General features: G+C 41.9%; 1 protein-coding gene across 9 annotated transcripts in view; it reads left to right on the top strand.

Moving 5' to 3' along the window:
- Positions 1-14,856, top strand: part of LOC137413597 (LIM domain-binding protein 3) — a 135,470-nt gene that overhangs the window by 56,069 nt on the left and 64,545 nt on the right. For 2 of the 9 annotated variants that reach the window (XM_068099024.2, XM_068099023.2), the window contains exons 4-13: positions 7,727-7,802; positions 8,928-8,953; positions 9,285-9,500; positions 10,387-10,404; positions 11,164-11,315; positions 12,250-12,289; positions 12,903-12,938; positions 13,183-13,848; positions 14,053-14,166; positions 14,391-14,474. In XM_068099024.2, coding sequence (XP_067955125.2) covers positions 7,727-7,802; positions 8,928-8,953; positions 9,285-9,500; positions 10,387-10,404; positions 11,164-11,315; positions 12,250-12,289; positions 12,903-12,938; positions 13,183-13,848; positions 14,053-14,166; positions 14,391-14,474 — 1,428 coding nt within the window. Of the gene's footprint in view, positions 1-7,726; positions 7,803-8,518; positions 8,749-8,927; positions 8,954-9,284; positions 9,501-10,386; positions 10,405-11,163; positions 11,316-12,249; positions 12,290-12,902; positions 12,939-13,182; positions 13,849-14,052; positions 14,167-14,390; positions 14,475-14,856 lie in introns of all 9 variants that reach the window. The other 7 variants (XM_078776656.1, XM_078776655.1, XM_068099025.2 and 4 more) reach the window with 6 other exon arrangements.

The raw sequence follows: 14,856 nt of genomic DNA, 5'->3' as shown, positions 1-14,856 counted from the left end.
AGGAAGAATCGATTCGATTTTGGTGATCTCAATATGGATTCGGATATGAGAATTATTTAATTATTTCAGTGATACTTCACCATTGAGTGATACGGCCAACCAGGCGGAGGTATGCTCTCTACTGAGTGCCGTTCTAGTTTCTGTATGGTACCATGGGAATTTAGCATGTACAGTGGAGGTCAACCTCTCCTCGCATATGGAGGCCCTTAAGGGTCTTTAATATCTCTTTAATATCAGTCTTTAATATCAGAAGTCTTTAATATCAGTTCAATGCAAGTATGAGGAGATTATTTTACTGACTTTAGGATAAACATCTAATCATGTGAAGTTTAACCTGTGATTACCTGTCGCATTTGATACCTTGATATTTCACTTCTCAGTATTGACATCTTTGTACTTAAGTCGGGTTGATCAAGTGCATGTTGGAACAAGATTCTCTTCTAAATGAATACTGCATGCTCTCCCACGTTGATGCTTTCTTTATCAGAGCTACATTTACCAGCACGTACGCTCTGATAAAGCATTCAAGCTGTAGAGCAGCAGTTATGGTGTACATGTGAGTTTCATGGAGAGATGAACAGAGAACCATAGATTATTGTGTATTCTAAATGTTATACAGTCACGTGAAAAAGTAAGTACACCCCATGTAAAGTTTTGACTTTTTCAACATATTTCAACAAACAGCTATTTGATCTTCATTTCAACAATATTGATAGATAAAGGTGATATAATATAACAAATATCATGAAACATTTACATTTTGTAGTCCAGTGTATAATTTAAATAAACATAAATGCAAATTTCGCATGTGGAAAAAGTAAGTACACCCCGACTTTTATCACTACTTCAAATACCTAAAATTAGAATCAGGTGCACCAGCTCAGGTGCAAATGATTAGAACATCGTTAGAGAGGATCTTGTAGGAACCTGTCTTATTCAAACCTTAGACATTTAGTTTGGTTTGCTCTTTGTTGTTGAAGTGTGCGGCGTCACCATGCCGAGATAAAAAGAGCTCTCTGAGGCCTTCAGAAAGAAGGTTATAGATGCCTACGAGTCTGGGAAGGGATTTAAAAAGATCTCCAAACAATTTGAAATCAATCATTCGACTGTCCGGAAGATCATCTACAAGTGGAGAAGATTCCAAACAACTGCCAACTTGTTCAGGCCAGGCCACCAGAAACAAGTTCAGCCCGAGAGAAGACCGCAAGATGCTGAAAGAAGTCTCTAAGAGCCCCAGAATGTTTTCACAGGACCTTCAGGTAGCTCTTGCCACTGTTGATGTCAAAGTGCACGTGTCTACCATTAGAAAGAGGCTGCACACATTTGATCTACATGGGAGGTGTGCCAGGAGGAAACCTTTGCTGTCCAGAAAGAACATCAGGGCAAGACTAAAGTTTGCCAATGAACACCTAGGCAAAGACCAGCACTTCTGGAACAATGTGCTCTGGACAGATGAGTCAAAGGTAGAGCTATTTGGCCACAGTACCGGAAGATATGTTTGGCGAAAACCAAAGACAGCATTTGACCACAAGAACCTGATACCAACTGTAAAGCATGGTGGTGGAAATATTATGGTTTGGGGCAGCTTTGCTGCATCAGAGGGTGCTTGAGGATAATGTGAGGCCATCTGTTGGCAAGTTGAAGCTCAACCGAAGGTGGACCTTGCAGCATGACAATGACCCTAAACATACCAGTAAATCCACCAAGGAATGGCTGAAAAGAAAGAAATGGAGGGTTCTGGAATGGCCAAGTCAATGTTTGGCTCTAAATCCCATCGAGATGTTGTGGGGATTTTAAACGAGCTGTGCATGCAAGAAACCCCTGAAACATTACACAGATGAAATAATTCTGCACGGAGGAGTGGGCAAAATTTTCTCCCAGTCGATGTCAGAGACTGGTAGACAGTTATAAGAAACGCCTAGTTGAGGTTGTTTCTGCCAAAGGGGGCAATGCCACCTATTAGAGCCAAGGGTGTACTTACTTTTTCCAAATGCAAAATTTGCATTTATGTTTATTTAAATTATACAATGGACTACAAAATGTAAATGTTTCATGATATTTGTTATATTATATCACCTTTATCTATCAATATTGTTGAAATGAAGATCAAATAGCTGTTTGTTGAAATATGTTGAAAAAGTCAAAACTTTACATGGGGTGTACTTACTTTTTCATGTGACCGTATACACATTGGAAGAGAGGAAGGACTCAAACCTTCTGTAATTTTGTGTATATATTGTATGCAGATGCACTGTCAAGATTTGTATTTCTGGTTTTTTTGTACTTGTCCAACATTGTGAATTTCAGGAAAAGTTGGTGACTTGCTCCTTGAGTGATGTAACATATTGCGTGCTTTCCAACATTTATTCCTTGTTTGTTGCCTTAAATTTATCTTTTGGAAGTGGTACTCATGTCTTACGCGATCGTGTTTTTGTGGACCAAAGGACCTCCCAAGTCTGATGTAGCGCAGTCTCAACTTTTTGTCACAATTTTTTTTTCTGCAGTTTTCGTCAATGAAGTGATAAGCTTCCTTCAGAATTCATGCCAAGTATCCTAATTTGAAAAGACGTATTGTTTCGGGTGACTTCTGAAATATAATGAGGAAATGTGATGTTCTAGCACCTTCCGGATATGATGCTGAGAGTGTCTGCATAACACTGGTAAGAAATTGGTGGTTAACACCCAGACGCGTAAAGAAAACACCTTATTGAGTTACTGCCACCCAGCAGACCTTTAACGTTCCACGTGTAAGTATGAATAGCCCTATTCCCTTCCTGTAACTTGCACCACGGGTGTGAAGTAATATCTGAATAAATCCTTTGCTTTGGTTGATGGTGATTGCCGAAAAGTTTGTGAAGCTTTGGCCTTGTGTGGTTGGTTCAGTTCCAGTACACACCGTGGGTTTGCAGTCCAAAATTTGTGCGGACGTCACAAAATATTTATTCGCCTTATGGGGAACGTTGGCTCGCAGGGTGGGGAAGTTTGGGTTTTTGCGGACTGATAACGGTTAACTCTGTCCTTCCCAACAACCCTGCAGCCAACTTTACATGTTAGGACACTGGGTTATCCTTTTACTTTTTTGTGATAAATTCCTTGTGGTCCTTGTGAATGACCCAGTTCATTTAATGATTCAAAAGGTGAGATCAGAAAAGGAAAATTATGACCATTTCATGTGAAGTATGTGGACATCTTTATGGGATGCATCACATTTCGTAAACCAAGCAACCTAATGCACATATCATGGTGGTCCATTCTTGATGATGGGCACAAAAATGCTTCCAGTGAAAAGGCGTAGCAGCCTAAAAAATTGACAAAATCAAATGGAAAACATACATACGTGCATGCATACATGCACATGTACATACATACATACATGCACATGTACATACATACATACACATATACTCATACATACATACATAAACACATACACATACATACATACATACATACATGCATGCATACACATGTGCATATGTATACATACATACACACATTCACATAATACATAAACACATACACATACATACATACATACATACATACATACATACATACACGTACACATGTACATACATACATACATATGTACACATACATGCATAAATATGTACACATGTATGCATAAATACGTATGCATGCATACATACATACATACACACGTACATACATACACGTACATACATACATGCATGCATACATACATGCATACATATACACACACATCTCCATATGAAACCCACATATGTAGATAACCAACGACACACACCCTGCAAGGTATTTTGGCAAATGTTGTGAGGTGTTCTTGGGAATCCCTTTTAGCTTTTCATTTTAGAAATGGGCTTTGCCTTTTGGAAAGACAGAAAAGTGGAACAAACTGGGTTTGTGAAATAGACAACTCTGTCTCCCCCTATTTCTTCCATGGTGTTCACCTCGGGTCAGCGTGGATTACCGGACAATTATTACAGCACGTAGTTGCCTAAATGTCAGTCCGACAGGGTGATGCACTGATGCAGGGTTAACGCAGTTGATGTTTGAGCTGTCTTGTGTGAGTCTTATTTCAAGATTGCTGCTGCATCTGGGCATCACAAAGTTTGTCACCCACTCGATGTCTAGTTGTAGACCTGTCTGCTGGCATGAACTGTTGGACCTTAAATATCCCACGGTGGCTTTCGATAAAGAGTAGAGGAGTTATCACTGGCACCTTGGCCAAAATTCAAATTTCTGTCCAAATCTGCTCTACCCGAACGCCAGGTCTGGTCAGCCAGTTGGAGGAAATCCTACATTATTTAAAATATGCTGAACCTATATTAACCTTTGGATGCAGTGATTGGGCCTCGGAGGCCCACAAGGTTTTTTTGTTGTAAAAACTATGCTGTACTATTTTTTTTTTGGGAATGAGCCTCATTTTCACCGACTTTCATGTTGTTACACAAAATTCAGTGACATTAAAAAAAATTCATTCAGGCTCGTGGGAAAAATCTTCATTCTTCACTTATAACCCGAAAATCCAACACGAATGCAGGCCTGGGGCCTTCGAGGCCCCGCTTAAATGTTGTTGTGCTACTATGTTATATCATTATTTTCTTGATATGAGCCTCATTATATGCTCCTATAAATTGGTTACAAATAATTTAGTGACAAAAATATGAAAATTAAAAAACGCTACGCGAATACATTTGTGGGGCCTCTGGCTGCATTTATGTAGGATTTTTGATGCCTGCATCTAAGAGTTAAGGGACACAATACGGGGGTAGTAAGTATCATAAAATATAGTTCCCTTTGTCACATGTTTAATCGATAATAATCCTTGCTCCCTTTTACCAGTCATGTCAATAGAGATGAGATACCTGTACAGGGAATTGAAAGAAAGGGTAACATAGTTTACCACCTCAAGGAGAAAATTCGGGTTAAGGTAGTTGTTGTTGAGGCAGACTTCAAAATGTTGGAGATGCTGCAGATTGGTTCATTCTTGGTTGTGGTTGGCAGATGCGTTAGGTTGCTGAGGCAGGTGAATGCAGCGTTGTTGGTGATATTTGTTAGGGTGCTGAAGGGTGGTGTGATAGTGAGGGTAAGGAAGGTCAAAGCTATGAACGAGTGGCGATGGCGTAAGCGGGGAGAGTCGGTGTGGCCTCGGATTCCCTGAGCAGTGGGAGACATGCAGAGCACGGAAGAAGTGTAAAACATGCCGGAGCCAGAGTCAGGCAGCATTTCAAACCCATGAGGATTTGGCGTTCGTTTTTCAGGCAGGCTATTTGATACTGATGAGGCAGAGCTCTGTTGCCCAAATTAGGGCAGCCCAGTAAACCTTGTCAAAATAAACGGGATTGCCAAAGCTTGCGTGGAATGCCAGGCTGCGGTGCTGGAAGGGTGTGATTTGTTCATCTCGGGCATGCTCCCAGTGGCTCAATTCTCAGCCATGTCCGACGGTCCTTACATTTATTATTTTTCTCTCCCTTTGCATTACTTGAGCTGCTGAGAAGTAAAGTCGGCTAGCCCACATGATGCACGTTCTTAGAGAAATGGATTCAATGCTTGGATACCCATTTAGAATGGCATTCGGCTCTCATGCAACAAAGATCTATAGGCTTTTTTTATCAGCCTCAAAAGTTTTTATGTCTCCGCCGACAAAGTCGCCTGAGGCATTATGTTTTCGGGTTGTCCGTCCATCCGTAAGTCCGTCCGTACGGACTAAACCTCGTTTTTCTCAGCGACCATATGTCTGATTGACACGAAACTTTCAGGGTAGGAGTGACACCCATGCAGAATGTTTTTGTGATTGTGATGTCATAGGTCACGTGGTTTGGCAGCCATCTTGGATAGAAAAACGAACCTTATCCGATCAACACAAAACTTCACAAACGTGATCCCACACCCATACATATGCAGAGTGTACACTTTAAAGGTCATATGTCATGTGGTATGGCAGCCATATTAGCTTGAAAGCCGATATAAAAAAAAAATCCCTTCTCTGAAACCGCTTCACCGATCGATGTGAAACCTGTCATGCCAGGTAAAAATGTGATACTTGAGACAGCTGAAGGGATTTAAATCAAACTTGTTTATTTTTTGGACAGTGAATGAGGGCATCTACTTGTTGTGGGACTATGTGGAGGCATATTGGTGATACAGTCGCATTGCTGTAGTTTTTTAATCAGCCTCAAAAGCTTTTATTATCAGCCTCAAGTTTTTTAATCAGCCTCAAAAGTTTTTTTAAAAATCAGCCTCAAATGCTTTTTAATCAGACAAAAGTTTTTTTTATCACTCAAAAGTTGTTTTTATCAGACTCAAATGTTTTTTATCAGACTCAAATTGTTTTTTTTAAAATCAGCCTCAAAATCTATTTAAATCACACTCAAAAGTTTGTTGAAAACTGCCATTAACGCCAAAGATGTATTGGCCTCAATCAATTATTTCGGTGCATTTAACTCAATTTGGTGCTGGAGTTTGGGCAGTTGGCTTTCTTCTCAGGGCCTGATTTATACAAGCAATTCTTCCTTCTATAACCGAGTGAGACATTCTTCCTTCAGGTGCAAGTCAGTCCTGCAGTTAATGCTTTTATGTTCAATGTTGGCTTTTTTCTGTGACATATTTGAGAATGACTCGTGTCATATTTGTGGGGAGGAGGGAAGGGGGAGGGAAAAGTCTGTCTGCAGACCCTGAGCTGTCAGCACTCTAACCTTACCCACATTCCCACTCCCACCGTTTTGCGTCATTCTTCTGTGCTTCTGATGTCTGGTGCCAATAACCCAAGCATGTGGTGGCTTGAATGTAGCATTGCTATAATGTGATTGAAGACTCCGACTTGTGCGATAACCATAGAAACCTTGCATTGTTTGTGACACCTGTACAAACAAAATGTCACAAACATGAATAGTGAGGCTCACACCCAGACAACACATTTTTCCTTATGTTTATGCTTCATTGCTACCTTGAGATATAATTTGATTGTGGTATTGGTATTGTGGATCACATGTGGTACAAAACATGAGGAGACATTCGCATCCTTATTCATGGTTTGTAAGCACATTAGTGGACAATCTGGACTGTGCCTTTCTTTCCTTTATTTTCAGAGGTTCTAATCAATGTTGTATCTGGAATTTGAACTTTGTATCCCAGCAACATGAGCTACACGGGCCGATATAGGAAAGCAAAGATGGGCCATTTTCATCGCAATCATTCTTGTATGGCATTTACCTTGTTGTATTTGGCATGAGATACCGATACATAGCAGCTGCAAATGGTTTGAAATTTTTCTGTGGATCTTTGTTTTTATTGAAAACTGTCCGTATAGACTCAGGTTACACTACATCCTCCTGTGGAGAGAATCCAACAGTTAAGCTTTCAAAGATTAAAGTTGTGATTAATTAAGCTCAACCAGACTCTGGTGTAATGGTTAGAGCGTCTGTTCTGAGTCTGAAGGGTCAGCAGTTCGAACACGACCCTGGCCGAGTCTTACCAGACTCTAAAAAAGGTGCATCCTGCTTCCTCTCTTAACACTCATCATTTTAAAAGGATATAGCATGAACAAACGACCATAGGTTGGAAACAACTGCACAGGTTTAATTGGCTTAAACACCTCATCCTTTTTGTTAAGGTTCCTTATAAAGGTACTCGTATATAGATATATCTCGTTCAAATGGATGCCGACAAGGATGTACAACATTCGAGAATGCTTGAAGTGATCTCCATGCTTTGCTTGAACACATTTCTTGTTTTTCCACAGAGGAACCAGAGTTCCACCTGTTCCAACAGCAACACCGATCATTGAAACAGCACCAGTGGTTATCCCGCACCAGAGGGTAAATGGTGTTTATTTCCACATTTACCTTTCTACACCTCCTCAATCTTTCAACCCTGTGTTCTGTGTTCACTTTGCCACCACCATTCACAATTCCCACGCTCATTCTGTAACAATGATTACATAATGCATTTTCTGAAGCTCCGGCATCTGCTTGCAATTCACCTCCTCTTTTGGCCTCTTCCCCTCTCCCCAACCCCCTGCCTCCTTCCATCCCTAAGCTTTTTCTTCCTACCCAAACACCTTGAAATTGCTGCTTCCCCTAACTCCATTTATTATATAACAAATGTGACAAATACAGAGACAGTATGCGTCACTATCTAAGATGCTGCTTCCATGTTTTTTGTGGAATGGTACCAAATCTGAGCCACAACATCAGAAGCCATTACTTGTTTTGGATGTACATCCATGTGTCAAGATGACATGAGCCCTTGAATGGCTGTTCCTGGTTGTTTCTCTTTGATTTCATTTCATTTTGGTGATGGCGTATTTGTATGGGTTTCTATGGAGGCCTTTGGATGACTCTTCCTTCTTAAGATCAAATTGCGCTTGCTTCCTAAAAGACTTCTTTATCTCCTCAGCCAGCTTGGTTAAGGGTCTTTCCTTGTTGCATGTGGTACTTCATAAGGATCGTCTCTTGAACTGCAAATTCAGCTCCTGCGCACTCTTTATATCATTGGCTGAGTAACAGGCCCGTTGTCGCTCCTTGGCCTGCAGGCCACGGACAAACTTCAGCCTTCAACTCAGGCTTATGCAGGCCAAGGCTTCCGGGCATCAAGTTCCACCTCACCAATCTACTTGAGTTCTCACCAGACGGCAGCAGAAACCACAGGACGTGGTGGGACAACACGTCAGTACAACTCACCCGCGGGTCTCTACTCACCTGAAACCAAGACGGAGGTTGCAGAGACCCTAAAGAGGGGCTTTCTTGATGAACGACGGGATGGGTGGGTTTTTGTTGGTCATTTTGGGAGACTGACAGACAGACAGACAGACGGACAGACATTCACAGGAAGATTACTTTCCCATTGCAGCTCATTCTTTCTGTCTTTCTAGCTTGCGATTTCTGTCTCTTGCCTTTTTCTGCTTTGTCACTGTATTTCCATATTTTTCTTTGTGTCCACAGGTTGTACAGCTGAACCTCTCCAACACGTTAGTACCGTGCTTGGTTGTGCACAAGTTGTGAATGTTGCTGTGGATTTAGCACCTTTTTGTGGCCACTATAATCTTTCCGTTGCTTTGTTGTTCATGACGTGTGCACGAGTTGTGCATGCATATTTATTTTGATTTTCAATCCTAATGCCATTTTAAATTTTTCTTCCCGTACCGTTTTTCCTGGCTTAATTCTTGCTTTTCTCCTTTGTTCCTTTGTTCTCCTTCCTTCTCTTCATCCTCTTCCTCATTTCTTTTTATTTCCATTTCCATTTTGCCTTTGCCTTCATGCACACTCCTCCTCTCCACACCTTTTTTCTCTTTTATATAGCTCCAGGTCATCCGGTTACCAAGCCCAATCACTCGCAATCCCTCTGCGACCTAAAAACTTACCCAGCGAAGGGCCTATGAATATTCGAGTGGCTGCTGGGCCAAGTGCCACCATCACTCATGCCCAGTACAACACGCCTATCTCACTGTACTCTTCAAATGCCATATTGGCAACCATCGCTGGACAGGCCCGTGCATTGGGGGCTGACATCACTGGGTAATGCCGGTTGCCCGATGCGCCTTTTCTCCTATAAAACAGAAAGTGAATTGGGAATCGTTCAAATGAAACTCCAAGATTCATAAACCAAGGGTTGACGTCTCTGATCATGATCAATTTTTTTTTTAGCGAAGTTTTTACATTAGTGGATATCTGTGGACTAAGCCATGTCCTATTTATCATTGACCATTAAACCCATACGTGTTAGTCATGTGTTATTGTCAATTTTGGACATGTGGCTGCCTCGGCAAAAATTGGTAAGAAAGTCACAGGTTGCATTTGTTCCCCCCCCCCCCCCCCCGCCCACGTAAGGTGAAGAATTGGATATTGATCAGTTTGCATGGTCATTCATTTTTATTTTCCTTGTGTTTCACTCTAAAGCAGCTACCTGGCATGTTACAAGAAGGACCGGAATTACAGTGGTTGTAGGTTGAAATACATCTCCAAACTAATCCAATTGGAATGACCTTGACTACCAAGGTAATGACCTGGTGTGTTAGGAAGTTTCCACAGGGCCTATTCTTGGCAAGTACAGAGTTGCATTTTTCCATCTATTGGGGGGCTTTTTAGGTTAGATAGTCATCAGATATCAGACACAGAAGATTTCCACAAATCTCAATGAAAACATTTCGCGATTCATTTTACATCAGTTCGTGCAGAATGCATCCACATCACTAGGCCACAATTTCCAATGGGAAGTTCCCGCAGAAATGCAATTAATTTTGTTCTCGTCGGTCTGCTTCCTGCTTTACTAGTCTTGTTAATTTTCTGTTTCCTTTGCTGTCACCCCCATTTCATTTCTGTTTCTTCTTTCTTTCTTGTTTTGCCTTGTGTTCCTTGTACCACTATGACCTCACGCATCACATCTCTTTGATTCCTGATGGAGCCTAAGCCAGGATACCTCGTGAGTTACTTCCACTAAGCATCTCAAACTCTACGAGGTGTTTAGCATTGCTCCTGCCATTGCCACCTCCTTCTGTACATTCGCTTTTTTTTTCAAAATCTTTTACACACAACTGCCTGCATTGACTTCTGTGACTCGGACACCTTCGCACTACACTGACCGGACAAGGGGTTAGGTGAGTGTTTGGGCGTTAAAAGGAATGGGAGGATGCATTGCGATTTATCAAGGTGAGAATGTAAGAATGTGTTGAAATACGTGATTCTATGACGTGGTATTAAATCGGGTGAGTTCACAGATTTTTGGGAATGAGATGCGCAGATTTTCTGGCGGAGATCGTTTCTTCTCTTTGCTGTTAAATTGATCAACATGCATAAGTCGTGCTTTCTTTTGGTTGTTAAAATTCTTCTGTGCAATTCACAATTTGGATTGCTTTGGCCTTTCTTCTACCTTAAGTGATCAAGTGTTGGCACGCTTATTTGTATAATTTATACACCGCTTTATTTCCTAAATTCCCATTCGCAAGTGTAACACCCTTCAATCTGAAATCGACTTTTGGAGGCAAATTGTTTTCAAAAAATGATTAATGTTTTTTGTGCGGATCTCCATGAATGTGTAAAAATATTAATTTTTCTGCTTTTTACCTCGATCTCCACTAGAATTCCAGATAAATAGTTAAAGTAAGGTGTTTGCGTTTATGGTGAGTGTTTTCCTGCGTAATGTGGCTGGTGATGAGCAAATTACATTGATCTCTTGACACAGGCTACAGCCTAAGGATGTGCCTGTGGACACAACATCCCCAGTTTTTCAAGCTGTGGTTAAGAGCTGTGAGGAAGAGGATTGGTCCAACAAATCATCAGCAAGCCAGTCTCGTTCATTTAACATCCTTGCCCAAATGACTGGGACTCACAACGGTTTGTGATATTTTACTTTTTGCTTCTTTCTTTTGTCCCCTCCATGGCCACTCAAAACGTTTCCTTCATTACCTCCACCACCGGGAGTGGATGGAGGTTATGTTTTCACCCCTGTCTCAAATTGTCTGTTCTGATTGTCTGTTCTGATTGTCTGATTGTCTGTTCATCGTCTGTCTGTCTGTGAGCAGGATATCGCAAAACGTTGTGGACGGATTCGCGCAAAATGTGATGGACAAGGAGAAATTTATTTGTGTGTGACAAGGATGAATTGATTCAATTTGGTGAAGATCCGGATCCATTTGCGAGAATATTTTACATTTTTCAAGTGATTCATCACTGTTGAGAGATGGGCCAAAACCTATACATAGCACGATATTTCAAAAAGTTGTGGACGGATTATGACAAAACCTGGTGGATGAGTTGGGTAGGTGATGAGAACAAGTCGATTGCATTTTTTAAGGTCCGGATGCAGATCGCGGAGGTATGCGCTCGACCGAGTGCCGTTCTAGTTCACAATGGAGTAGTCGACTTTGCGAATTTGTGTTTCGGTCTTTGTCAGAGAAAAAGTTAAACAATGGATATTATAAATCAAAAGTTGATCAGAGTATGCTTACCGGCATGGAAAATGAGGTGCTTCTGACGTTTCAAAACTTAGCCCTTCGTTAGCCCTCCTCTTTTGCACTGATGAAGGGATACAGTTTGAAACATCAGTCACGCATAGTTTCCAACTATGGTAAGCATACTCTTATAAATGTCGAATTGATAAAATCCATTGTTTTCCTCCAGTCAGCCGGTGTTCATCTTCCAGTCTTATACCCAATAATGCTTTGAGCTTGATTGTTCTCAGAAATTATACAAACTACTAAAGTTTACATTCATTGATGCTTTTCAGTTTGTGGCAATCTTCTACTCACTCTGTTGTCTGTCGTTGCAGCAGATGACAGCGTGCCAGAGCAAACTTCTTCCGGACAAAGGTATGACCTGTTTTTGAAATGCCATGGCTGTCTAACTCCCCCTGCTGGGTGCTTGTGTTTTATAAAATTTGTTATAAATGTTACTTTTAAATCTAGGTTTTAATTATCTCATGGGCTGACGGGAGTTCTCAGAGGTACACACACTCGTCTCTAAGCTGTCTGGCCTGAATTCGAATCCCGACACAGCTATAAACTGTCATCTCGGTGTTTCACAGGCAGAGTGATTCATCCATGTGTGTGCCGTCCCTCGTAAGGACGATAAACGGGTAAACCGTCCGTCTGCCAGAACCCGTTTGTGAATGTGAATGAAGAGTGGGCAAGCTGTTGCTTGGCAGATTACAATCCCATACACACTCGGTCAAGTATCCTCTCTTGGAGTGGCGACCCCTCCAGGATTGTAACTTGCCAAGAAACCACTTCGGCAGAATTGTCGCTATGTATAGAGCAGGGTACATAACAATCATGCTGTTGTTATTTAAACAACATTATGACAATTTGGATGATTTATCTGAGTGGAGAATATTTTTAATGCACAAGGAATGAGACAAAATAAATCAAGTGATCACAAACATTTAGAAAGTTGCTTGGTTCCCAGAGCTTGTGTCTTTGGCAGTGCAAGAAATCGGGTGGGGGGGACTTTCAGAGCAAGGTAACTTCAGACGTTTTTCTAATCCACTAACATCACACATTGCAGTTTGGGTGGTGCCCTGTATGATTAACACTGCCCGTGCCAAAAGAAACTGACAGCATGAACAGAGCACGGTGGTTAACCTGGAGAAGAATGCCGTGCATCCATTGATGGACTTTTCATGCCCTAACAGCATGCTGTGCAGTGCTGTGCCATGCTTCTGATATGGTGGTTAGTAGTTTTTTCAATGCCTCTCTCCTTTTAGTCTGGATCATACACCAAACCCAAAAGCAGGCCAGTTACACCATAAGACATCTTATAGGCTGCAGGAACATCAGTCAAATCTATCTGATCATGCCGAACATGTGGAACCAGGCCACGGTACAACAGCTAAGGCTGGGGCACAGAACCCTCGAGGACATCAACAGTCTAACTATAGTGTGGCTGCTGAAAGGCCGGACATAGAAGATTCTCTGCGTACACCAACAAAAGGATTGACTGTCAGATTCTCCCTGAACTCTGTGAATAATTCAACATCTTCTCACACCACATTTGTCCCACCTCTGAAGCCAGCTAAGACCATACGCCATGTTGACGCCCCACGTTCTAAAGCAACTGCTTACATTGGGACCCATCCCATGACTCACACCATTACCTATCCTGTTTCTCGACTTGCATTCAAACAGGCTGCTACAGCAATGCCATGTGCTACTGTGAATCTCAGCAACTCTTTCAACGCTTACCACAGTGCCACATCTGTGAGTAATCCACCTTGGGTAACTGATAAATTTGTGACTCCTGCATGTTCCATCGCCAAAACATCCACTGCTGCTGCAGCATCTTCGTCCCTCGCTCACACCAACTGGCCCCTTTCATCCTCTCCTGACGCTCTAGCCAATGTTCCAGATGCAGCTGCCAGCCTTGGCAGGAGGTATTTCCATTTCATGGATCTTTGTCTTTATTCTGCTTTTCTCTTAATGCTATTTCATTTCAATTCTATTGTTTCCTCTTTGCAATATAACTTTGTGTTTTTCTGTTTTATTTTGCTTCCTTCATATATTCTTTCATCCTTTATCATTTCCTGCTGCCTCTGCTGCTTTTCTGCCTCTTCATCTCTCACGTCCTCGTTCCTCAGCCAAAATGAGATGCTTTCACCAGTAGGGGGCACACAGCCCACTCGCTCGTCCTCCGGACGTGCCGTTCGCCTCGCTGCTGCTACCATCTCCGCCGCCATTGCGGCGCAAGCACGGTAATCGTTCAGAAATGCTCTTGTTCAAAGAAGAAGATCTTGAGATCAACAAACAGGTCTTTCATGTGGCGATTAATAAATCTGTCTTAGCAAATATAGTTACAAACTACTATTGCAAAAAAACATTTCCTTTCTTGATGTTGCTTTCTTTCCTGCTTTCCTGTACCCTTGCTTCCCTTACCACCTGCCCACCATTACTGCTCAATGACTGTGCCACTCTACAGTGGTTCCAAAGGATCTCTCCCCAATGTGAATAGTCGATCAACAGCCCTCATTGCTCATCATCTCGCACCTGGCCAGCAACAGAGGTCTGGAACTAATGTCATGCATTTTGGACCTGGCACTCACTACTTAAAAGCCGTATAATGCACCGTGTTCACCTTTTACAAAACCAGGTTTCTTCACATCTGCTGCCAACAATAGTGAATGTTCTTCGAGGTCCTGCTGTTAAATGCGATTTTCTCAGCGCCTGTGAACACATCTAAGATTCTCATTATATTGTGCAATTGTGAGGATAATCTCACCAACTGTTTAATCGTCACCTCCCTTAATCCGACTGGGTGGCGCAGAGGTAGCACAGCTACCTTTGAGTGGTCTCTTCTGGGTTTTGAATTCCGACCAGACTATAAACTGTCCGATTGGTGTTTTACATGCGGGGCGTTGCATCACAAAGTGCGCCGTCCATCCAAT

Source organism: Myxine glutinosa, chromosome 4 (genome assembly GCF_964187855.1).
Source record: "Myxine glutinosa chromosome 4, kmMyxGlut1.1, whole genome shotgun sequence".
NCBI lineage: Eukaryota > Metazoa > Chordata > Myxini > Myxiniformes > Myxinidae > Myxine > Myxine glutinosa.
This window is presented reverse-complemented; position numbering and strand designations above follow the sequence as displayed.